Below are 26,345 nucleotides of genomic sequence, written 5' to 3'. Positions count from 1 at the left end.
CTCCTTTACAAGCTGAAACCTGAGATGTTAAATGTGACAAGACGCAATATAGGCCTCTGTTAAGGTGATACCATTAGCTTCTTTATTTTTGTGGAGTCCTTTTCTCGCTATAACATCCATATGTTTTGAAGAATGTTAAGTGCAAAGGAACCACCACGCATTAATTTGAAATGGCAAAACAACCGGTCATTCTTAAGAAAATATCCTATTATTATATTTATAATGATCTATAAGCCTTATCGCAAAAATCCCTTCGTTTTACTGCTTAACAGGAGAAGCAAATGCCTGGCTGGATGTTGTAAATGTCACCCAGGCCTCTAGTCTGATCCATGTATCCTCACATACCTACCGAGAGGAAAAACTGTCTGAAATGGCAGCCTCGGAAGGAGCGTTTCTTTCAGTTGTTCAGTCATCTAGAGCCCAGGAAAATGGCAAGAGTGTTTTGGTTTCCTTTCCCTGGGGGAAAAATAGTTACAGATGTGACTAAAATTTTCAAGCTGTGGGCTTTTTCCTGTCTCTACAACTCGTCTTGCAACTGAACGCTCCTGACAGGGGAAGAAGATGACTGTCCCTACTTGTGGGACTTGAAGATTTCTTGCAACTCTTTCCAACCCAGTATCCCAGTCTCTTTAGCACTGTTATTTGTCTTCAAATAGAGCAGCATCTAAATGATCCGTGCTTCCCTGGAAGTGTTCATGTTCACAATTATCCATGCTTCCCTGGTGTGTTATTTTTACATTAGGATAAACTGAGGTCCTTCCATTCCATGTTATGTTTTGGCAATTTTCAAGCCGAGGTTGGGAAAGGAATCTTGCAGTATTTCACCATGTAGCTGTAAACATAGTTGAATAATATGGAACCTAAAGAGCCTTTCAAGCTGTCTTAATATTGTTAGTGTCACTAAATATTTAAAGAGGAGAAAAACACCTTACCTTCTCTTTTTTCATTAAAATTGCAATAGAAGCAACCAGAAATGTTGCTATTCAGATTCACAACAGAATAAAACAAACCCCTGCTTCCAAGCCTTGTCAAATGACAGACGTGCAGGTTTTCTTCTCATTGTACCTGGGAGTTGGCTTAGTTCACAGAGCTTAAGACACTGAGGTCTCGGATGTTCTTTTATGTTAAAAGAATATATTAGATACCTTAGTTTTAAAGCAAAATCTAAGGATTCACATCCTATCCTGTCATATATTTCCTATCCCTTGCCAAACTTTGTTATTCAAGTTGTCTGCATAGTTTTCTTAAAAATCTTTCTTGGAATCTATTAACATCTTACAGAATTCAACCTTTCTAATCTCTTCTACCCAGAGTTTGTTTGATCTGCTGTGGGTACCACTAACTATCGTCTCCAACTTCTGACCTGTGTTGCCTACGCCTGCTCTCCCACTGGAGGGAGGGAGGGAGGAGAGCACAGGGAATCTCTGAAGTACTTCCATTGCTGTTGACCATTAAAAACTTGATTGAGTGATAACTCTCACTTCAACCTGTGAATATTTGGGGTTTTCAGGAATGGCATTTGTCACCACTTTTGGTTGGGTTTTTTTCAACCTACATAAATGGAGGAGGAGGGAGTAGTTCTTTCTAGCCACTGAATCTGCCTGTGTGTCAGTAGTGGTGTTTAGGCATTGTTCAGGTCCTCTTTCTGTAACAGTTCCAAAAATGTAATCTTCTTCAGCTGGCTCTTTTATTCACTTTAGGTGGTATGTCTGAAGCAGCCAAAGAGGGCAGTCAGTTTTTTGCATTGGTCCTCAGGTTTTCTGTGATGCTGGGGTGTTCGTTAAATACCCGATGCTGCAAGACAGACAGGTCACAGTCTGGGCAAGACCGTGCTGTGCCTCATGATGATGGCTTCCTTACTTCCGTGTTGATTGCTGGAGGCTCTTGAAGCTCAGTCACTTCAGTCTGGTTCATTTCACCTGGAGAGATCTGCCTAAACAAGCTTATGCCCACTTGTGCATTATGAAGATCTCTGATCCGAACAGATGGTCCCTGTCTGTTACCAGTTCCTCAGCCTGTTCACATGCCTCTCAGTAACTTAACTCCAATGTCCTGTTTGCCACGTGTTCCTTTGGTGTGCTTTCTGGTGGTTGCTCTCACTGCAGTCAGAGTATCCACACATCCACCTGGAAAACTCACTGGTCATGTGAATCCCAAAGCAGCAGACCCCTTATGAAGAAACCCCCAACACCTGACTCACGTGGTTACCCCTACCTGGACAGAGGGTTTCTCTGCTTGTCTTCCCCTTCCCAGGGGCAGTGTCAAGGCCCTTTACAGACATCATCCCCTGCTGTCTGTCTCAGACAGGATGTTCCTTTGGTCTCGGTACAAATTTCCAAATCCTGATTTAATTTAAGTCAACAGACTGAGTGATTTAAAGGTGTTCTAGACTTAAGCTGTACTTCCCGTATGTCAAAAGATCCTTGTGTTCTGGTTTGTTTCTGGTTGAGCTCACAGACGGAAACCATTCAGGAAGCTTTAATAAAACTGTTTGTATCCATTGAAGAGATATTAGACTTGTAACATTACAGCATGTTACAAGTCTGCCTGTGTAAATCAGCCTTGCTGAAGGCTTCTCGTACCTCCTCAGTAAATGGTATGTAGCTTCACTCACCTGAACACCGGGTTGTTTGGGAGCGGTGCTGCATTCAGCAGGGCAATATGGGATTGCTGTTCCAGCGCAGGCTTCCAAAGGCCCACCCATCGGTGGTGGTGAGTGTCGTAGGTTACTGCCTGGACACCCTGTTTCAGAACAGATACACCTGTTGTCCCTCAAAGATCGGGGGGGTGGAGAGGTGGGGGAAGTTACTTACTGGTAATTCCCCATCATGTCTGTTCCGCTTCTTCCGGTGTCTCTTTGCTAAAGGCTGCTTTTTTGGGTGAAGGGAACAAGGTATGAAAACACACTCTAATACTTAACACCTGCTCTCCTCAGGGAAGAGACAGAGCAAAACCATGCCAATGGTAGGGCCAGAATGGCTTGTTTTCTAATAGTTTTGATATACCCAAAGTCAGAATAGCTCTATGGAACACATTTTGCAAGTATCTCACAGATAAATGCATTTTTTTCCTTAAGCATAGCAAATACATGTAATGCTGTTTAATTGTTTAGCCTAATTTATTGTGACAATAACAGTCTGCGTTGGAACTAAATCCAAAACAGTATTTAGTGCAAGAGGATGGATGTTTTTCAGCTTACAAAGTGAGGTGAGAGGACGCTTGACCTGAGCACTGAAATTCTCCAGCCATTCATTGTTCCTTTCTTTTAGACCTTTGTCATTATGGTACTAGAACCAGAAGCACAATAAGCACCACAAATGCTTTTCTGTTTTACTCTGTATGTTCTGGAATTTGTGCAGCATTCAGCAAGAACACCACTATAGGTGCCAAAGAATTAATGATTTTTAATAACCCTACAGTGGGATGGCCTACTTTTGCATCAGCAAGTTTATGTCTAACAAGATATAAACATTCCCCACTCCCTATTTCTGTCCAATATGCTGCAGGATAAACAAACCTCTTGTGCTGCTGTATCAAAATGAGCGTGACTAGGTCCTGGCTCACAGTAACACAGCTTGGAGAAGGAAGGTTTGATAGAGCCCAAGAGCATAAATATTTATATATTTATTTTTGTGTAAATATTTAAGAAACCTTGAGGTAGAAATTCAGCAATTTCTTGGTTAATTTGCTTTCTGAAACCAGAAAGCGAGTTCATTCAAAGCAGCGGCTTATTGAACACCTTTCAGTACGCATACTTGTAGCTGCCATAGTACTTGGAGTTTGAACACATCTCGGAACTGACTCAGACCACCGAAACGGAGACACGCAGCTCTCCCATTAGCGCTCTGCTCCCCGCTGCTCCTCCCGGCCACTGGAATGCAACTAACAGACTGGGCAACTGGAACGCAAGGACTCACCAAAGGAATGGTTGTGTTTATTCCATTACTCAACAGCTATTATGCAGATGAAGTCATAACGGCCAATAAGACCACACCAAATTTTAACGCTTGAGAAGAATAAATTATCTTCTCTGAATTTAACCCCAAATTAATATCCTTTGAATATTCTCTTCCCAACTTCTTCACTGCAGTAGAACAGTTTGTCACTGCAGTACAATATTTATAGCACTTAATCTAGTTATTGCTCTGGAAACAATGGCATGTTTTACTCATTTAGCAGCAGGAACCTGCCATCTGGCACACGAAGTATTTATGTAAAAACCTTGCTGTCCCACAATTCATTATGTGCTTTTCACAGCTCTTGTTGAATGAATTTATGAACAATGTGTAAGACATGTTAAAGTCAAAACAGTCTTGAAATGACCTCTCTTTTAAACAGGGAAAGTTAAAGTACTTAAACAGTACATAACATAGACGTTGATATTCATTGCTGACATTTTCTTTAAACACAATTCCTTGCACAGTAGGCTGGAAATTATGTCTTAATGCAGTCTAGTTTTTCACAATCGTTTCATATCCTCTTCCCCAGACTAGCTGTTCCGTAGATGTTCACAACTGTAACATTCAGTTACTGGTAAAAGTACATGAGAAAACTCACTGAGTTTTCTAATGGCATTACAGACAACTGAGTGGCCAGTAAATGGCAATGATTTCAGCTGGGAGTTTTTGACTCTTAAGAAAAAAAATAAATCATCGCACCCTAACCAGAAATCAGAACCTCACCATATACAAGTTCTATGTATGTATACAGATATATTTTCATACACATCATGCATGGTATTTGTGTCTTTGTTCCCTTTCCTATTTTTCCTCCTTTTGCAATGGCTTTCTATTCCATTCATTTCCATACTCCCAGCCAGGACCCCAGAAAACCAAAGGATTAAATTTAAAGGAACAAATTCAGTTGAATTGAGAAATATTATTTTCACAATATAAAACATCTCAACACATTACAACAAGCCTTTATCTTTGCAAGGCAGTTCCTTTACGCTGGTAGGACATAAGCTACCAAGGTACAGACTGTACTTACAGCCTCTTAGGTTAAGTGCTTTGCTTATTTCAAATGTGGAATCTAACCAGTCAGTCACATAAAAAACATACCTGAAGCTCTAGGCAGTACAGATGTTCAACAACTTACATTAAGATACATCCTCTGAATTTCTGATTCAGTCAAGTATCTGTGCTAGTCCTTTTCATACCATCGCCCATATAGAGCAGCTGTCAGTAGGCCAGAAGATGTTCTATTTTTGCTTATGAAATAGTGCTTGTTTTTCCAGCCCATGTGATCAGCAAAGTCCAAGGTAATACCAGATGTCAGCAGTAAAGGAAAGATATAAGGGGTACTCATATTTCCCCATAGCTGGAAGTCTATCACAGCAGTGGCATCTGTAACCTCCTGTCCACAAGTGCTAAAGCTGAGACCACCACACTTTACTAATGCACAGGCCTGGACATAGTATGTGCCATGCACTGTATGGAGCCCATCAAAAACTCCCAAAGCATATAATTCACCGGTTAAAACAGCTCTTTGATAATTTAAGTAACAACAAAGGGTATTGGCACAAACTTGGAGCTCTCCTTCTTCCCCCCATACAGGAACAAAAGTAAAGTTATCATACATCATTTCTGCATAAAATAGGGGAGGTAACTGTTCATTTCCTTTTTCTGATACTCTGCCAGGGGTCTCTTGTTCCTCCTTAAAGCAAACTTGATTACCCATTGAGGCACTTGTAGAAGTCTTGCATGAGTGATGCAAGTTCTCTCTGAATCTTTCATTACTCTCCAAATTGGTTTTGTAATCTGTGGTAATCACAGGAATTTCTGCTACTATGAGCTTGCCACCGTAACTTTCCATGTTGTGGTAGATGAAAGACTTGACTGGAGTGTATATGCCACTCCCTGTCATGCCCAAGGTAGGGTGGTGGATATTAGCTGCTAAAATATTGATGTTGAAAGCTGTTGCAAAAGCTTGTTGAAATTCTACAGCAGCCAGGAGTGGGAGCTGGTTCATCCAGGCAGTCGGGTATACAACTTGCTTCAAATTGTATTGTCTGATGAGGTTCACTGCAGGCTCAAAAAAGAGTATATCAAAGCAAGTGAACATACCAAACTTGCCAGCAAAAGGGGTGTCAAAGAGTTTATAGTCAGGCTCTGGAGGGGCATCAAAAGCATCTTCAAAATACAGATTGTGTTTGCGATACGTGGCTACCAGCATACCGTCATCATTGAATGCCACGTTGGTATTGAACTGGTATCTTCCATCCGATGGACAGTGAGGATCAGTGTGCTCACAGGGTTGCTTAGTTCCTAAGTTTGCCACAAGGAATATTTTGTTCTTCAGTGCCATGCAGCTCAGACGCTGAAGAACCTGGGGAACAGCATGGGGAAATGTAAGCACTTCAGAATATGGAGGGGTAAGTTTTACTTAAGCAGCTATGACATATTTAATACTTTTCAAATTATTATTTTCAACTGGAAATTGAACACATTTGACTTTATCTGTAAAATGTAAACGTACTGATGATTTTGTGATGTAAGGTATTGCAAGCAGTAGTTTTCTAGACTGAAAAGTATTTCAGATACTAATTTCAAAATAGCTTTGAAAAAATTATCTGGGTTTTATTTCCTGAGAAGTAAGTAAATAAATAATATCTCTATTTCAAGGATGTTAATTTTCAGAACCTTCTGACTGCTGCAGAAGCACCAATGGCTTTAAAACACCATAAGTCAACTGAAAGCTTTGACAAGGCAGTGTAACTGATCTGTGTGTGCCTTTAGAACAGCAAACGTCTAATAATGATCATTTGCACCTGCAATGGCTTACTCCTGCAGCTAGATGTTTTTACTCTAAACTTTTAAAAAAATGATTACTAGCTACAACTTGGAGAAGCAGAGACATGAACAGATAGATAGATTCTGCTTACTTATAGAAAAGAAATACAGAAAGTTACATACTACAGTATTACTGGGATGTTTCTTCCACGCCATAGAGAGCTGTACCAAAGATTGCCAGTACTGCAATCTCCAGATAGAATCTGAATCGCAAACTAAGTTCTTGCTTGCTTGTGCATGATCACTGGTAGTAAAGCTTCATAGGCCAAAGTAGGTCACCATTTACAACTGCGATAAAGGTTTGCACACCAATTCTGCTTAGTAGGCACATGCATGATTACTTACTTTCATTATAGTGACTACTGTAACCTTCATAGGAATAAATAATTTGTTATTTAACCAAAGCATGGTTATTTTCATTTCAGGTTCAGAACAGTTGATGAAAATACTATTTTTCTAACTTGCAGGTCACGTTTTCTATAATCACGCTTGGTGTGTGCTAAGCTGTGACTTCTATTACATTATAGCAGGTCAAGTCCTGTTACTTGTGCTAATTATTTTACACACAATCACTGAGTGAGAATGTTCTGATGTAATTAAGTCATTAAAACTGAGTAACAAGAATGCATCAAAAGTGAAGATACTGCTATGTTGTTTTATATAAAACAATGTTGTTCTAAATAAAATCCCACACTACTAACAATGTATCTTACTAGAGCGTAATTACCATTTCATAGGCTGGGGAGGGGGAGATTAGAAATCCAGATGGCTCATAAACAAGCTAATCTTCTTGCACGTATGTATCTAAAACCCTCCTCCGCTAAGAATGAAACTAGCATAAACTGAGAGGTCATGAAAACAGAATCTGGCACTACGAGCTGTTAAACTTCTTGCTTACTTCCCTAAGCAAAACTACTAGAGCTAGTTTCCACTTGGAGCACAAATCTAGCATTCAGTTATTCCACCTCTCTGCAGAAATCACTCCTGCATTTACCTCCGTGTCATTGAACAAATACGGCTCTCTGCATGGATTCCACTTCACAGAGTGTGAATGCAGAACGAAATCTAAGTAAGGATAAATGGAGCTTCTGGTGAAGTTGAAGCCATGGATTCCATCTTCAGGAAAAACAATGATCTGTGCTCCCTGTATGTAAAACAAAGGCATGTTTTGTAGGCAAAGAAAACCCAGCCTAAATATGAAGGGAAAAAAAGGGAATCTCATGGGTAAAGACAGCTAAAGAAAGTTAAGGATAACCCAAGTATGTTTTGACATGAATGTAGTTTGAAAATATCTTTTATTTGACTTCATAGCAGGTGTAACTATGTGTACAAAAAAGCTTATTTAACCTGATGCGTACCTTTAGCTTGAAAAATAACCCATCTGACATTATTTTAAGGGCATGCAAGTAAGAGCAGACTTCAACCAAATTCTTACCAAAGTATTCTCCATTCATCATTTAGATTAAAGACTGATGTTAAAATTTGTCTTAATTTTTTTTTCAGAATTAGGCCATTTGCAGATGAACTCTGTCAAAGGTACTGTATCTGTGTCAAAGGTACAGTAACTGTGTCAAAGGTGCAGTATCACTTAGTCCGGGCTATATACCTTGATTAGGTATATAGGGTTGGATAGGGTACTGGGAGTATTGTGTTCAGAAGTAGCTTGACTGTGGAAGCAATGCAGATTCTGGTAGAAATGTAGCCATGCCAGAGCTAGGCTGGCTCTACCTGAAGTTCAGGGAGATCCATTCCCAAAGATGTGGTGGATTCCTCTTAAATCAGTCACTCAAATTCCTGTGACTGTTCAAATGTCAGTTTAAATGTGTTATCTGTGCTATGGCTTTGGGATAATTTATGTGTCTTGGATGCAGTACTGCACAAAAATAGCTATTATGCTTCTGGACTGTGATGCCCAGTCATCGTTCTCAAAAAAAAAAACCCAAAAACCACCAAAAAACAAAAAAACCCCAACCAACCACCTTTTCAAATTATATAAAAATTGTAATTCTTTTGTTCCAAAACAACAGATTTGTGAAACTTGCAAGTCAATTCTTCTCTGCGTAGGGACAGTAATGCCTGCTTCCTCTGACTAGAACCAGCTTTGGGTTTTCTTGGGGAGGAAAGGAAAAAAGACTGTGCGTAAGAACAGCCAGAAATACTAGTCTCTCTCTAATTATATTTAGACTGAGAACTGTTCCATGGAGTGTAGGAGAAAGGAATGGAAAACTTTACTTCCACAAAGTTGTTAATGGTGGAACATTCATTTCCAAAGCATTTAACTTCCTTAGATTTTTAGAAACATTCAGGAATTTCCATTGAGAACACTGGAATAAAATAAAACCCAAAGACAGCTGCCTGTAAGACAATCTTTCAATAAAAACATTCCATTTAAGAAAACAGGAGCTAGGTATTCAGACCAAAATAGAAAATTAATTTCCCTATACTAAATAACTATAGGCGTGTTTTTCCAAGCTTGGAATAACTCAAGTTAGGCGAGCTGCTAATTGGCCTGATTTTTTTCAGAGCTGCTGGTAGGTCAGAATGTCTGAAAAAGCAGACCATACTTATGTATATAAATATGGCTTTAGTTGCCTGGGAACACAAATGTGAAAGATTATCCTCAAATAGCACTTACTCTATATATACATAGGACACACACAACTGCTACTAAGCTGCAGCATACCTGTCTTGCAGCAGCCACTACTTGCTGTTCATAGATGTCTAGGTTTCTGCCCATGAGTTCCAGCGCAGACTGTCGATCAACCAGGGCTGTTGGGTTAGGACTCAGTATGGACTCGTGTTCGTACACGGCAGCAACATAATGCCCGTCCCTCTTAACTCTTCCTGAGACAACTTGACAGCAAAAAAAGCAGACGGACAGCTTCCAGCACAGATCCACCATGGTGTATGCCATAAATCTAGAGCGAAAAAACAGGTGGGGTGGGTGGAGCTTGAGCAACAAGTAGTGCCAGGAATTTAAATTTACGATTAAATACGGACTGTAACCAAGACTCTTAAAGATGTTTGAACTGAATGTGTTGTTTTTAAATTCCTGAACGACCACGTGCATATTGTTCCTAAAGCTTAAATCTATCTACGTTGGTGCTTTAAACAACTGTGTCCTGTTTAAATGCATTTTAGCTTCATACATAGTTCTCCTGACCTCCTTGGTTTGTCTCCCTTTCCAATTAACTTTATCATTCATGTATAGCTCTTTCGCATCATATATCAAGAGGTCGTTGGGAAAAGTTAAAAGCAGCTTGCAAATCTGCAGTTTCTCCCCCATTTGATGATGGGGGATGTAATTAAAAGTAGCATTTCCTAAAATTATTTGGACACAATATTTCATAGTCAAGTAGTGATGTAACTTATTTTATCAATACTAAAACAGAGAATTGCCAAAAGAATTACACTAGACAGTACGTCTGCATTTATCTATCTTTCTATTGTGAAAACGCCTCTCCTGATGGATTATGGGTTCACTCTATTCCAGCTCTGCGTATGTAATTTCTCTCATACAGTGCAGCTTTTTTCAACATTTATAAAAACGTTGAGTGCAATTCAGATCTGCATTCCTCCTATAAAATGCAAATAGGTAAGGTTAAAAATGCTTTCATAGTAATAACAATTAAGCAAAAATCCATACAAAATGCAGAAAAATTGCATTACTGAGCTTTTCTTAGAAAGAAATTAAGAATTAGTGAGTCCGGAAGGCTGGGGCACTCTCTCCAACATGGGGTCCCCATGTAGCCTTTCTGACTTCCCAAGTTGGGAAAATACTTACTTATACAGAACAAGGACTGACTGACACAGCCAACGGCTGTGCAGTTATTAAGAAATACTATAGAAATGCCATGTTATTCTCACAATATGAGAATTCTGTATTTGTCACCACAGTGTTACTCGTATCATTAAGGAATTAAATCTTGAATATCAGCGAACTTGAAAGAGCATGCAGGAGAGATGCACTGATGCTATATATTGATGGCCCACAGTCTTCAAGTTCAGTTACTGAATTTTTAGTTGCATTTGCTCTTTGGTAATTCTTATCCAAGAAAAAAAGTGTTCCAAAACACTCTTAGTGCTTTTCAGTCTTTGTGATCCACAACTCTCTGAATTTTTCCAAAGCAAATACAGACTCTGAAAAACATGGATAAAGAGCCTTCTCTAGTTCCCATTAGGAGTTCAGCAGGAAAAAGAGATCAATTTTAAACTAATCCCATTTTTATTTTTTATTCATGTTACATAAAATGTAGTTTTCTACCTAAAAAAGAAAGTCTATGGCAAGTTAAAATATCTCTTTTCTTAAATTCAAGAATGAAAAGCAGCTAATAAGCGATCCTCAATACTGTTGGTTTGGGTTTTTTTTTTGTCTAATCACCAACTGGTTTAGTATCTAACAATGAACAAACTGAAGCGCAAGGAAAGCTATTCAAAAAGCATTTAGTAAGTAATACCTTAGTTTAAGCCACTTGTTTGCTTCCATGAGCTCTGCGCACTATTTGCAACACTGGTTTGATAGCAACACAATCCCATGTAGGACAGGAAAATCAAAACCTTAGCGCCTATGCTAGGCAGAAGACTTGTTAGCTCAACCAAAAAGTTTTAATATGTGATAACACTTGTAAGGGTCCAGGAGTAACTTAGCTATTAGACGCTGCTAAGCTCAACTACATATTCATATTTTCTTGAGGCTTAATTTGCCAATGTGTCCCTATGTACATGCCTTCAATGGTAAATTTAAGTTATCTAAAGCACAATAAAACCAGAATAAAGCCTTGGCATCTCTGTAAACAATTGTATTAAAGACACTCCATTTATATAAACAGTTTTGAGAAGTGATGTACAATAAGCTTCCCTTGCTATTCTGTATCTTGAGGAAAACACTTGGCACTTATGTGGGGGGGGGTGATTTGGCAATGCGTATCAAGAACAGAGGATCCTACTTTGTCCTATGCAGCTCAGCTTTGCAAATGAAATACCAAGGTACACGTGAAGATATAAAGCAGTAGCAGGGGGGAAGGAGGGGAGAGGTGGGAAGCCTCTCACAGTTAAGGAAGCCACTGAAAATAAACACACGGTGTTGCACTTCACTGACAAAACTATCTTTTCTATTTCTGTCATCCCTTCAGAGCCAAAATGCCTATTTAGGACAGGAATGGGTTCTAGTCAGCCGTTCCTTAACAAAGTTGTCAACTAAGCTGTAATTAGAATTCATCATTACTAGTGATGGAAAAAGTTGGAGAGTTTCAGATCACACGATGGAATTGCTACGTGTTAGAAAAATAGCCTTTTTGCCTTCTAAGCCAAACACACTAACATAAAAAATTAACAGGTAATGGGCTTCTACAAAATGTTATATTTTACAGACATGCTTGGAGGACTCTCATTTTTCTGCCACAGTTTATTTTCTGGTGGTCAGAAACACTCAAAGTACTAAGCTGAATCCCTTCTTCATTTAGATGCACAAGAGGTTTAGCACTGAACATCCAACTACACAATCCCATCTGGCTGAACCTGGGCCAACTAAAATAATAACTAAAATAATTCCTCTGAGTCCTTACCCTTGGTTGTGATTATTGCTAGTCCTACAGACAATGGCTGAGCACTTATGTGAGTGCTCCCTAATGCCTTTCCCCTATTTGACAGCTTAAACAACACAATCCTGCTATCTAATGGATTGCTTCTAACAAGGAGAGCTGTGACAAGCTCCAAGGCTGGGCTTGGGGATAGTAATCTTTCCAGCCAAAATAAGGATACCATCAGGGTTTACTCAGCCCTTAGGCTCTGAGACTCCAAGTAAGTCTCAGCCGCATTCTGGGTTTTTTTCCCTAACAGAAAGTGCTACACTATCTAATAAATCCTTTCCTTGAAGAGAAGTTAATTTGTTTAGGGTCTACAGAGCTGTCACCTCACCCGAGCCATGACTTTAAAAGAAATTTTCATGAACTGAAATGCTTTATAATTTAATCTCTTTTTCTGTCCCTTTCCTGTGATTTATGTGGTCTTTTGCCTGGCAGATACGCCTCAGTAGGATCATCTCACCCAAATATAAGTATTTCATAGCAGTATTACTGTCATGCAGTCACAGTATTCTAGTTATAGTTCTATACCAAAGGTAAAAAGACTGGTGTTTAAGTTTGGATGCGGATTCAGACAAGTTTTTCCCCCAGTCAAAGTGCAGACTGTTTTCCTATTCAGTTTTTCAGAACTATCTCATCTCAGTACATTGTGAAGTAAAGCATTCAGTCACTGACTTTTCAAGAACTTTGGAAACTTAGAAGTTTGTCAACTCGCACCATACATAGATGTATACACAAAGAAAGGCAATACATACCCTGCTTCTTAGCACTTTTATACTCAGAAGAATCCAACAGACTGCAAAAAACAGAAGTAGCACAGCACTGGTCTAGGTCCTCTTAAGTGATTAATAGCAAATGCCTATTAAGCTAGAGTAACATAAACAGTAATAATTACTAGGCAAAATATTAAATTTGCTATGAAAAAATAAAGTCTTTTTTACATTGAGTGATATCCATGAATTGTGATGTTGCTGCTATTCTAATACACAGAATACATAACACAACAGCCCCTACACAGATGTAAAAATATAGTGAAATTCAAGGTTTTCCGCTGATCCCTCCTGCCTACTGCTTTTATATGCTGTACGATATTTTAATACAGTATTTCACTATATACGATTTTATGGTTTCTTTAGCAATGCAATCACAGCTCACTGTAAACTGGTATCTCGTGCTTCCGTTTCTGAAAAATGTTTATTCTGTCTGCAATGCATTATATAACATTGCTCTATTTTCCTGGCTTTTATCCATCCAGAGGCGCAATCTACTTTTTAAAGAACACTGCCCATTCTAATACAACTTTTTGCTAAAAGTTTTATACACTTCGCAGCATTCCTGAAATATACTTTGTCTCATAATTAAAAGATCTTACTGACAGAGTGAGGATGAACTGAACGCTGGTGTTATTAGCGGTTCAGCTCGAACAACTCAAGATGGTAGCACAACCAACAAGCTGGAGGGCGGGGCAGAACATATGTCAACTGTGCCACTTCTCAAACACGTTGCATGGGCAGAGCCAGGTAAAATGGTGTTCGCCATCCTTCAGGTGAGGGTTTCGGAGAAGTGTCTCACGCTACGCTCCCGCTTCTCCTCATGAATGCTGGCGTCGGGTATCTTCATCTAAAACTACCCTGTACTTTGCCTTACCAATCCCTGACCAACTCCACAAAGCTGGAGCGTTACGTCGCGGAGGCGGCCGCCCTACTTACAAACGCGGCTCGCCCTGCAGCTCCCGCAGGCCTTCGAGGTCGAACGCCTACACGCCAAGCGCGGCCTTACGGGAGCCTGGCCCGGGCGGTGAGCCCGGCCACCCGCTCCCGCCTCCCGCGGTTGGAGGCCGATGGCGAGGCGAGGCGCGGAACGCTGCCCGTGCTCCCCCCGCCCCAACTGCTCCGAGTGGGCTCCGCACGCGCCACGCCGCCCCGGCAGTTGGCGCCGCCGCCGCTTAACAGCCGCGCGCCGCGCCGCGCCAGGCCGCCCCCGCCCCCTGGCGGCTGCTCGGCGCTCGGCAGCGCCACAGGCCTACAGCGGCGGGGGGGCAGGGGAGGGCAGACACCTCCCGGCCTCCGATTGGGTGCCCGCTCTAGCCAATAGGGGGCTTCCCCAGCCTTCGCCCGAGTCCCCGCGCCGCCTGCCAGCGGGGTCAGAGGTGGACATCCGCGGCCCTCGGGCCCGCCCCCTCCGCTGTCTCATTGGTCGGGCGACATGCCAGTGAGCTGCACCCGACCTTCGGCCGGGGGTCCCGTTCCGTCCTCTTCCCCGGTGGGCGGCTTCAGCCGGTGCTGGGGCCGGGGCCGGGGCCGCGCGGAGCCGCAATGGCCTCCCGGAGCGGTGCGGAGGGGGAGGCTGTCAGCGGAGCCCAGCTCATCGCTGAGTCCCTCAAGGCTCAAGTAAGAGCGGGGAGGCGGGGGGACCGGCGAGCAGCTTCCCTACGGCGAGCAGGCGGGGACAGTTCCCGCCGGCCTCGCGGCGCGGGGGGCGGCCGGGCCAGGCCGCGGGTGCCCGCGGGGCTGGCGAGAAGCGAGTGTGCGCGGCAGGACTCACCCTGGGCGTTGCTGCCGTTCTCCCGGGGGCGGGCAAAGCGGGCGAGAAGGGCTTGCCCTCCCGGTCTGTGGGAAGGAGGGAGGTGCCGCCGCAGCAGCGCAGTGAGCGGGCCCCGCCTGGCAGCGGGCCCGGGCCCGGCCCCGGCCCCGCCAGGTCCCAGTGCCGCCGTGGGCAGGCGCCAGTGGTGACCCCTGTGCGGCTTTCCCCGGTCCTTCACTTATTTCTTCCTTGTTACGAGCTCACCTGGTACCTCCGTTACCATCGAGCACTGCTGACTGCCTTCTGCTGCTCTGCCTATGGCAGCTCCGCCTTTGCAGTGTTGTCTTGTAACATCTTACAATGCTGTCAATGTCTGTGTTGTCTCTAAAGTTGAAATGGTGCTGAACTGGTACTGGTCTTAACGAAAGACTTTCTGTTTGGTCTGTGATAAACGGAAAGGTAGTTCAGTTGTAGTAAAAATAACCATAGTCTTCCATCTATAAGTTTCTTGGGCATGGTGTCATCTCAGTAGTTTCCTGGGGCCTTTTTTCTGTTAATTCTCTGTCAAAGTGTAAGAATGTAATGATACAAGGGATTTTCAGAAGAGGCAAAGTTGACATACTGAGAAACAGGAAGATGATATAGCAGAGACATCCCAAGTGAGAAGTGATCAGTTAAAAAAGCTAAACATACGTTGACTGAGAAGCTGGGCTGAACAGTCGTGGAAGCACTGGGTTTTGGAGGCCTACAAGCAGTGGAACAACTACAGAGGACTGAGCTGCAAATGCCAGCTGCCATTGTATACATTCCCACAGTGGCCTGTGAACTTTTATGTGAATGTATATGTTGTTACAATTTACTTTTAGACTGCCTGTATAGTTAGTATGACTGTGTTTCACATGTTTATTAAAGCTATATTTTGGAAACAATTCTGATTTCTTCTAACATTTTTCTTTTTAGAATATTGAGTACATGTTTGGCATTGTTGGTATTCCGGTCACTGAAATTGCAATTGCAGCCCAAGCAGTTGGAATAAAATATGTAGGAATGAGAAACGAACAAGCCGTAAGTATATATCTATAGTAGGACCAATTTTTCTTCTAACTGTTTTACAATGGAATGAAATCTAATTTACCTTTTCTTACCAGGAAGAATGTGGTCTCTGAATGTTCCTTTAAAGAACCTGTAGAGAAGCAGTTATTGTCATTCTAGAATAAGGGAGAGCAGTGGTGGATTGGGTTGGGTGTTTCTTTCCCCCCTTCCGTTTTTTGAGTGCTCCCTCCTTTTCTCTTAAGGGAATTGCAACTTTTTCTTCATTTTAGATGCCTTTCTCCAATAAGGGAGAGAAGATAGCATGAAAATAGGGAGAAAAAGAATTTGAACAAAGCATTCTACTGCAGAAAGAAAAAATGACCAATTTTGTCTCCTTCAAGTAATTTATTGTCAGATTTTATCTGCCACTTTTTTGGGGAGGCTCATCCAGGCTTTTTGTTTTTCTGTAGCTTTCTATAGACTTTCCAAGATACTTCGCCCTTAAATTTTTCTGCTGTCATTTTCTTTTGCTGATGTTCTCCCTTCCAAATTAGGACACTATTATTCTCTCTCTAATTGGTAGTATTTTAGCTCCTTTTTTGGAGCTTTCTTAGCTACTTCTTTCCTTTTTGTTTAGAAGGATATTTTACTTAGGAGTTATTACCTACAGGCCTAAAATGGTAGATTTTTCCTTGTCTCTGTTCTGTTCTTGCAATGCCCAAAGAGGAAAGTTTTCCTGTTGATAAACTTGTCCTGACCATTTTCAATAACTGTAGTATCTTTTTTTCTTTAACTGTGTTTTACAAGCTCACCAAACAGCAAACCATAGAAAGTTATAATGCTTCTAAATGCTCAAAATCAAGCACAAACATACACTTAAACAGTCTTAATTGTATATATTTCAGTTTCATTGTTTAGGTATCAGAAATTAGACTCAAGCTCATTAGCATTTTGATGTTATGCCACTAGTTCTTAATTTGTTTGGTTTTCCCCAGTAGTAACTCATTAAGCATTCAGTAGCTTCTTAGGTAGTCTGAGGCTGAATATAACCAACCACCTCAGGTTTATACCTCATTTTCAAGGATTGCTGCGCAAGCTGGCTCTATGTTGGACTGCTAGCAAATGGACCATCAGCTTTCCATACTCAGAGTTGCTCTACTACATTTGTCAATTTTCCATAGCTGATGCCAACAAATAAATAAATTGTTTGATTATTATGTTACCAGGAGATTTTTCTCGTGTTTTAACCTGTTTATGGATCCTGTCTCTCTGTGAACACCATTAATTAGAATTTTATCACTTTTACAAGGAACCCCTTTTAATATTCTGGACCTGCACAGTATTTAGGTGCCTATATTTTGCAGCAGTGTTCTTTTTCTGTTTTCCACCATGTAGTTCATAGCCTTCGTGGATTGTCCCCAATGTCAATAAAGTAATGGTAGTTCTCCTAAATCAGGTGGTCACGAGCTGTATGTTTTTGCTGTCTAATCCTTACATCCTTATACTGGAATGTGAGAACGTACAGAGGAATGCATGTCTCTATGGAAAATCTGTAACGTGTGAGAGAGGCAAACATACCCAAATATGTTTAAAAGGTGTATTTGCTTCCTTTGAAGCACTGGGAATTCAACACAGTCTTTATATTCCTGTAGGCCATTTAGCAAGTATTCTAGTTTTAGCTTTGGTTATTAACATGGTTAAAATTAATTTCCTCATGTGTCTGTAATTAACAGAGAAGATTGCTTTGCACTGCCAAATGAGATGCTGTCCTATTTTTCACTATTTACTAGACACTTTTCTGTTAGAGTGAAGAAGACAAGAAACATTCTGCTGTGTAAATGGTGAGATACTTTTGCTTAGGGGAATAACAATAGCGTCAAATTGTCAGTAACTTAACATCAAAATGTCAGGGTTTCTCTTCTTTGGAGGCTGGAAAAGGATGAACAAAGATATATCTTGTAGTGAGTTTTGTTTTGTTTTCTTTGTCCACAGTGAAGACGTAGAGTAATTGCTTGGCAGAGGAGAGGGTAAAAGGTTATAGACAGCATATTCAAGGTACACTTAATATTTACACGTCATGGTTTTAATTGTCAAAGTTTATTAGTTGTGTGGACTGGCTGTGGAGGATGTATATACAGCTGCTTCCTTTATTGGTAAAGGCAGCCGTATATAATCTGAGATATATGGACAACAAAGTTTTTTTTCCAGGGGTTGAGTTTCTGCCTCATTTCTGGGCCAGATGTAGCAAAAGCCCATCAAACTGCAGAATAAACTGTTTGACTAGAAAAAAACAGGTTAAAGCATGAAGTTAAAAGCTAGGTAGTACCACCAATATCCGTTAGCTAATCTCCTGTGGCCTGTAACATGGCATAAGTTTGCTAGAAGCAGTTTAACTTGTGTCCTGTATGCCCCTTGAACACTGAATAGTTGTGTTGCAACTCGATAGGGGCATGTGTTTTGTGTATCTGTCCCTGGGTAATTAGAGATTGCTGTGATTTGTTTAGAAGACTGATAACTCAGGTCAGTTTTAGACTTCAAAAAACCCCTTTACTAGGTGGTTACTCATTAACAACACACATTGCTAACATTTAGTTCTTAATCTTTAATAATAATTATCACTACATATTCAAAGCAATCTCTTCTTGATAATCGTATCCTAAGTTAGTCATGAGAATCGTATCCTAAGTTAGTCATGAGTATATAATATGCTGGAGCTGGTACAGTGTAATTAGCATGGATGGTGCTAGCTGTCAAGGGAATCAGACTCGAGAACCCTTCAATAAGGGTAGCTGGAACAAAAGTGGACATCTTTTTTCTCCACCCCTTAGATTCAAGATCTCTCTTTATAAGACATTTTGGTCTCTGAACAGATCTTACCCCTTGGCCTCCATGCCTGGACTATGGACTGTGTGGTGCTGGATGGCTGTTGCTTTCCCAGGCCAAGATAGGTGCCTTATCCTGTTGCATATCTGCTGGTTGGTTTTGTTCTGAGGGGGGGTTTTTTTGGTTTTTTTTTTCCCTCCCTTGCTTAGCCATTGCTGCTTTTCCTAAAGCAAAAGCACCGTCTTCCCGGATCTCAAAGTTGCACTTTTTTGGTGACCAGTAATTGGCCATCACCAAGTTGCTTATTATTCTGGGACTGCTGCTTTAAACCTGCATCCATATTTTCAAGGCCCACACTGAAGTTGTGTGTTATAACAAAAGACATCATGTACCAAGCTCAGGTTCATATAGCAAGTTCTCGTAACAAGTTGATCACAAGCCCTACAGGAACATTTAGCATTAGGTACAATTAACATAAGGGCTTCAGGCTTGCTCCTAGGCATGGCAGTACTATTTTAACTGAGCCACTGGGTACAAAAATGCTTAACCATTGTTTACTAGCTATGTTGTATTAGTCTGCTTATGTTTGAGTTGAAGACAGACTAATTTAATTAAACCCTGGTTAGTGTGCTTCTGCTTGCATGGGAGCAACAGGCCTCTGCTTTGGCTACAGTTCAAACCCAGCGCTCATGGGTAGTTGCAAACTTTGAGTTCAGTGCCTGCCATCTGGACCTCCTACATTTCTTCCTAATGTTGATTGTGTGTTTGGTGGTCATTGGCATTTTATATGCCTACATCCATCTTGCCTGTCTGAGGAAAATAAGGATCTGGTTTCAGATGATGACCTTAACAGGTAATAGGAGTGCCATTACTCAACTTTTAGTGGTGGGGGTGCAAGGTTCATAAGTAAAATGGGTTTTTGTTCTTACTGTTCACACAAAAAAAAAATCTTTTAAGTATACCTTCAAAATTATTTATGATCTCTCCTCTAAATACAGATAGATTTAGTCATGTTGCTTCCTTGCAGAATGAAGCAGTAAAAGTTTTAATGGCAATGACTGTACATGAACCCAAATTCTATGTGTCACTTTATTTTGCCACTCAGTTCCAAAAAAAGATTGCCATGGAAACTCAACACCATGCTTTGAGCTCCATTAACAAGATTTTTAGTAACACCTACTCCAAATATTGCTAAACTGCTGCACACAGATATGTCATCAAATTGTTACCTAATTCTTGAATATTAGTGACATTTTTCTTCTCCGTGTCAGAGGCTTATGAAAAGTAAAAAGATATTTTTCTTGTCAATGTAATTTTTTGTCAACAATTCCCTATCCTAATGCTCCAAGAAAATAAGGGCTGCTTATTATTCCTCTACTAAGCCCCACATTTTTCTCAAGCAGTTGGCCTGTATCTGTAGGAGCATGAGGATATTAAAGACAGTTTCTCCTGTGTAAAAGCCTATAAGTCATCTGTGTTTTCACTCATTTAAGCTGAGATTGCTACCATGCTGTGTTACCTAGAATTATTCATAGGTTTGAGGAAATTTTGTAGTAGCTTTGTAAACTTTTAGAAGGAGCTTTTGTGTTACTTATTCTTCTCACCACAATAGTACTCGAATAAAACTAAAAAAGAAAACCCCAACTCTATTTCAAAATGAGAGGCAGGCTATAAGGCCAGGAGCTTACTTGGGGGGGGAAGTTTTGCAAAATGACTTTTTTTCCATTAAGTGTTAGAACTTGCTGAATTCAAGACAAAACCATGAGAATATGAAGGAGGGAGTTGGCAATGTCACATATGTGAATCCTTTGAAGTTCTCGGGTCACCTATAAGTTTCTGTTTCTACTTGTTCACATCTTGTCTTATTACCAGGTACACTTCGTATCTGAATGTTTAATATTACTACAGGAATAGCATAAAACATACTCCATAATAATACCACTGCTAAGCTATGTTAACACATTGTAGGTATTATCGTTGTGAAAATTATTCAAAATGCAATTTTTCTTTAAAATGTAAAAGTAGCTAAAGCTAAGTGTGATACCAGAAATGGAGCAAGAAGTACTTCAGCAGCTCAGCTTGTAAAAGACAATCCCTAATCTTCTAATGAATCTCTCCAGCGTGTGATTTCAACCTTTTGCTTAATTTCTGAAATATGATGAGTCATTCCAGTGATGGCTGGATTTCTGTTCATTGCTTTTCTCTTGTAAATCCCTCTTCCTTGTTAGTCTAGAAGGCAGAAGTTTCTTATGCTGTTCTGTTCATTTTGCTTCCTGGTTATGGGGGTTTTCTTTTATGTTGTTTTTTCATTTTTTAAATCATAAATATTCCTAATGTAATATCCTGGAACAACAGAAGCCTGAAATGTGGAGACAAGTTTTGAGATTTTTCATGTAAGCCTTCATGAACACACCTTATAATGGGGAGGGTGAAGGGGTGCTTCGATTTGCATTTAAGCTGTAATGATCAGGGAAAAATCTGTACCTGCTTACTTTCAGTATTTTTGTTGAAAGTTATGTACAAGTTATCATGAAATGTATGTATAATAATAACTGTATCATTAACTCCAATATTTTCAATAGGCCTGTTATGCTGCATCTGCTGTTGGATATTTGACTGGCAGGTACATTCCATATTTATTAATATTTATAATAATATAATAATAACTGTATTAGACTCAACAGTTAGAAGCTAGGAATGTTTTTCTGGTTTGGAGCTGAGTGGTTTTTGTGTGTGCAGGTGTAGGGCAGTTAAAATGGAACATGAATTTTAAAATAACCATCAATAACGGTTATCAATATTTCTATTGCTATGAATCAGGGCAGGAACAAGGAGGTGCTTAAGCTCATATAATATTGTCCGTCTTATAACTTTCTTTATTTTTTCTCTTTTAATTTCTGAACAGTAGTTTAACACCATTGGTATGAGGGGCAGAAATCACACCACCATTGTTTGTTGCAACTTGGTGGACCCGCTATACCTTGCTCTCATCATCTGGGCTTATTATTCAACAAATACCTTATCAATGCAGAGACTGATCATATGCCTTGCAGTCTCCCCTGTGCTGCTTCTGACACGATATACTGGCTTTTCTTCTTTTCTACTGCATTTTGCTCTTAATATTGTTGGGAAGCATTCTATGGCCTGTGACTTGTTAGGTGACTTGTTAGGCTTCTTGGGTATCCCATGGATCCTTTTCTAAAGTAAATATCTGGTGTCTGCTTGCTCACAATTGCAGACCTGATGATGCAGGTGACCATTCCTTATTCTGTCTGCAAGCATGACACCTGTGTTACACAGTTTTGTAGTTTTTCTTCCTTTGAATAATCCTCTGGAAGTAAGCCGATTTTTTTTCTCATATGTAAAGAGTCTGTAAAGCTACTAAAGAATGCTCAGTAGTTAAGAATTGTCATTTTTATCTCATCACCTGGAATAACAAGTGCCTCTGCCTGAATTAAACTATAATAAAATTTGTGTTGAATCAGATGCACTTCTTCCTTTGTGAGCTTTCTTCATTGCTATCTAGTGCTAAAGTGGAACTGAGAAATCTGCAAACATAAGTGGCTTACCAAATTCCATATAAACGCTAGATGATGGAGTAAATGCAATAAAAGAAGTAAGGAACTGTGTTATGATGAGCCTGCATATGTTGTAGACCTCTGTGTGGGTGGCACGTAACAACTGTTCACTTGCTTTTTCAATTGGGTTGGTACAGCTAAATGATTTCTGATTCCCATGTCTATCTTTAGTCCTTCGTAGAAACCTCTTGCTGTTCATGCATTTTGATGACATGAGTAAAACTTTAATATTTTATATTTCAGCATCTTACTAATTTTTGTTGGTGACTTATTCGATGTTTCCTGTGTTCACTTTCCTTTTCTCTCTATCTCCTTTTTTTGTTGTTGTTGTTTTTCTCTAGACCAGGAGTATGTCTTGTAGTGTCCGGTCCAGGTTTTTTACACGCCCTTGGTGGGATGGCAAATGCAACCATGAACTGCTGGTAATTTAACTACATTTTCCCTTTAAAATTCTAGTAATTGTTTGCTGTTGTTTGTTGCAGATGTTGAGCTCTGCAGTATTTAGTATAGGACATTTTTTTTCTTTCTTGTGGGTAATGAGAAGGGAATTCTTCATTTATCAACCCTAAAAGTAATTTAGTTCCATTTTTTGTATTCTCATGGATAAAATTCTCCTTTTTGTCCTACCCCATTATGCATATATTGGAAAATCTGTCAATATACCTGATTGTATGGATAAATTTGAAAATGAAGTCGATATTCAGCCTGTAATGTTTTATTGATCATGGAGAGTCTTAGAGTTTTTTTCTAAATTAAAATCCACATTGCCTTTGAATTACTGTATTTCATATGTGAACAAATTGACAACTGCATTGTTAAAATCCATATTTGCTCCCCACACAGACATTTAGAGCAGTAATGTAAGTATTGAATTAAATGATGTACAGAGTGATAGCATTTACTCCCACAAGCCTTCACTGAGACATGGCAACTTTAGCTGGTCTGCCACTGAAAGCTGTTCAGAAAGTGAAAGCTCTATGAGGTATTTTGGGTAGAAGGTCTGGTAATACTAAGTGCACATGATCTGGAGCATTAGATTAGCAGTGGCTGATGGACAAGGGAAGCTCGATAATGGGAATGCTAACAAATCAAGTCTCTGACACATTGAAAAAAGACCTCTAGTGTTCAAATTCTTTTTTAAAAAATGAGTTATTGACTAAAGTTTTGCTGTCCCTATGTGACCTTAGATTAAAAAAAAGATCATATGAAAACCTTGCTTTTGAACAGTCATGGATTTGGTTATAAGAAAGAAGTGTTCGTGGCACTTGCTTATGGATTTGCAGGAGACATTTCTGTTTTCTCACAAACTGATTTTTGTCTGAGATTAGCTCTGTTTACCTGACTTGATCTTGCATAAACCTGTACTCTTGGCAAAAGGTGAAGGGGATGACTTATCTAGCTTGGCAGAATATTTGACAATATAGTAAGAAGACTGGTTTTCACTGACCAAACCACAGTGTTTGGCCAGTGATTTTTTCATTGGTCACATCAGGCTTGCCTTTTGCCTGCCATGTGCCAAAAAGAGAGAAGTAAGTATTCAGAAACCCTAAATTTAGCTTAATGAAACTAATTTTCCTTGGCTCCTTCACTAGCAGGCACCTCCATTGAGTGTTTGAGAATCCTAAGCATACTTTCACATTTACTATTGGCTGGCATTACCATTGTAAGAAGGGTGCTATGCTTTGCAGAGGAAGACTAAGGATTTTTCTGTTGAATTAACTGATCAACTTTCTGGCCTGTTTCACTAGACAGCAGCATGAATACTTGGGCAGGCACTACGGAGAAGGAGTGTTGCAAGGGAAGAGCAGGAGTAGCCCAAGCAAAGGAAAGGAGATGAAAATACAATACACATTGAGGGGTTTGGTTACACCGATCTAATACTGTCTGCTGCAAAAAGGGACATAAGCCCATATAATCTCCACACCTTTCTCCTGGCCACGTACTTCTGCTGCTTGCCCTCTTGACAGCTCTGGCACTTGTCTGCCCCAACAATCACATTCAGTTCATTATTCTGACAAAAAGCCAACCCAGCAAAAGTAAGTAAATAATGTCATGTTAGATAAGCGATCTAAATCGGCTCGCTCTGCAGTCAGGCAAGCATCAAGCACCTAGGCAAGGGAGGGAGTGCATTATGCAGCTGGGAGCAGAAGTTAGAGAGATCTTCCCCTTTCTGTGGCAACAAGGTGTTAAGTCTCCTGCTCTATACCATCCCCTGCGAGGAAGTGGCATGAGGAGACCAATTTTTAGGGCAAGGTGAGCCCTTGTCAGTATCTCCCAGATGTCATATGATTCTGTGGCATTACACCTGGTATTGTTAATGTGCTACAATGGCTGAGCTCTGGCTCATTTCTCACAGAAGTAAGGTAATAGTTGAACTGGCCCTGCTGGTACTGATTTTGAATAACTTGGACTAAGTGATAGCTCTTAAAGCTTGGTCTGAGTTGTCCTCCTTCAGCCTGGAGACCTGTTGTTCTGATTCTGCTCCATTTCAGTCTCTTCCAGGTGAAATAAACCTCTTCTATATCAACTGGAAGAAAGTCAAGCAGTCTGATGGCACAATTTGCTACCAATTGCGCTTTCAGATTGTATTGCCTGAGCACAGATTGGCTGAGTAGAAGAGCCTTTGGTTTACCCTGGAAGGCTGTCACAGTGAGCTCTTGGACGTGTAAATCTAGCCAACTAGGTAGCTAATGAGGCCTTGGTAAACTGCATTTCTGAGGGTAAAATCTTTTGATATTTCATATTAAAAATTGCGTACAGTGCTGCCTTCTTATCTCCTGCCTCATTCTGAGCAAAAGTTTTTGTATCTCAGTTTGGCTGTGAGAACAGGCTCCAAATAAGAGTTTGTGATAATTGTAAGATTTCAGTGTACAGTAGCATGGTGAAATACCATGCTCTTTACCTGAGGTTGCAGTTGAAATTTTTTTCAGTTTACTAAAGTTCTTCTCCTGCAAGTCCATAATGCTTGCTATTCTTACTAGTTTTATTGTAGTCAATGTTATTCCTGCCTCACTGTTGTTTTTGACTTAAACTACATGCAGTAATAAGCACTGCTCTTAAAAATGTCTACAGTTATTGTGACAGTAGTACAGTATGATGATTTCATTGGGGGCAAAGCTTCTTTCTGGTTACAATTATGTAAACTTTCAAAGCAGAACCAAATCTTTTCAAGGTATAGCTGTTGGAGATGGCTGTTGGAGGTGGTTGTAGAGCGTTCTCTTCATTATATTTCAGTATTGGGAAGTAGTAGTTATTTTGGTTTTTAAAACATTTAAATAAATTTGAAAAAGATAAGTGAAAGCAACATAGGGTTTGTCACTGTGAAACAGACTGCTTATATATGGATAGTCATAATAATTTTGCTGAGGGGAGAGAATCAGCAGAACAAAATATCTAGAGTATACACCGAATGGATTTTCCATAAGGATTTTTCATAAAGGTAAGATACAGCCGTGAAGTCCTCACCATGTCAGAGGATTAGAACTGAGATTTTTGATTTGTGGCAGAGAAATGGCCTGGTTATGAAGCTTGGATCTAGATTTAGCATTATGCATTGAGCACACTGTAATCGGTTTAACGCCTTGTATAGATAAATGCAGTCAAAGGAAATAAGGTATCTGAAGAGAAATTGTTTAGGAGAAAAAGCCTAGAAAGCTATTGACCCAGTATTTCAATTTAGTGTGGATAAATGAGCAGATTAATAAGCCAGCTTTCTCTTAAGTCAGCATTTAGCATTTTAAGGAGTTTGAGTTTGACGTACAAACTGAATAAAAGGCCAGTTTTCATTCACTGTAGGACAATAATTTATTGTATTTTGTGGAAATTATAATAAAACTGTGCTCCTGTGGAATGTATAACCTATATTATAAACTAACGATGTGTCGTGGTTTAGCCCCAGCCGGCAACTAAGCACCACGCAGCTGCTCGCTCACTCCCCCTCGGTGGGATGGGGGAGAGAATCGGAAGAGCAAAAGTAAGAAAACTTGAGGGTTGAGATAAAAACAGTTTAATAGGTA

The 26,345-nt window shown here is 40.2% G+C and overlaps 2 protein-coding genes across 9 annotated transcripts in view; one reads left to right on the top strand and one right to left on the bottom strand.

Annotated features, from left to right (window-relative positions):
- Positions 1–4,258: 4,258 nt before the first annotated feature.
- BTD (biotinidase) lies at positions 4,259–15,141 on the bottom strand. 6 transcript variants are annotated; one of them, XM_075493087.1, is made up of 5 exons: positions 14,918–15,141; positions 13,129–13,169; positions 9,475–9,709; positions 7,786–7,935; positions 4,259–6,327 (listed from the first exon to the last, which is right to left on the bottom strand). In XM_075493087.1, exons 3-5 carry the CDS (start codon positions 9,703–9,705, stop codon positions 5,143–5,145), a joined length of 1,566 nt encoding a protein of 521 aa, XP_075349202.1. In that variant the 5' UTR covers positions 9,706–9,709; positions 13,129–13,169; positions 14,918–15,141; the 3' UTR covers positions 4,259–5,142. The 6 variants fall into 6 exon arrangements, with proteins under 6 accessions (XP_075349202.1, XP_075349201.1, XP_075349200.1 ...); XM_075493086.1 differs by lacking the exon at positions 14,918–15,141 and adding an exon at positions 14,601–14,711 and having other exon boundaries at positions 13,129–13,240; XM_075493085.1 differs by lacking the exon at positions 14,918–15,141 and adding an exon at positions 14,083–14,320 and having other exon boundaries at positions 13,129–13,240.
- Positions 14,661–26,345, top strand: part of HACL1 (2-hydroxyacyl-CoA lyase 1) — a 27,186-nt gene continuing 15,501 nt past the window's right edge. For all 3 annotated transcript variants that reach the window (XR_012774216.1, XM_075493072.1, XM_075493071.1), the window contains exons 1-4: positions 14,661–14,763; positions 15,857–15,961; positions 21,334–21,374; positions 22,671–22,751. Coding sequence is in view for 2 of the 3 variants with exons in the window: in XM_075493072.1 (XP_075349187.1) it covers positions 14,689–14,763; positions 15,857–15,961; positions 21,334–21,374; positions 22,671–22,751 (302 nt within the window). In the remaining variant the exon portion in view is untranslated. The remainder of the gene's footprint in view (positions 14,764–15,856; positions 15,962–21,333; positions 21,375–22,670; positions 22,752–26,345) is intronic.

Source organism: Mycteria americana, chromosome 2 (assembly GCF_035582795.1).
Source record: "Mycteria americana isolate JAX WOST 10 ecotype Jacksonville Zoo and Gardens chromosome 2, USCA_MyAme_1.0, whole genome shotgun sequence".
NCBI classification, from domain to species: domain Eukaryota; kingdom Metazoa; phylum Chordata; class Aves; order Ciconiiformes; family Ciconiidae; genus Mycteria; species Mycteria americana.
The sequence above is the reverse complement of the archived record's forward strand: the minus strand, read 5'-3'. Positions and strand labels throughout refer to the sequence as shown.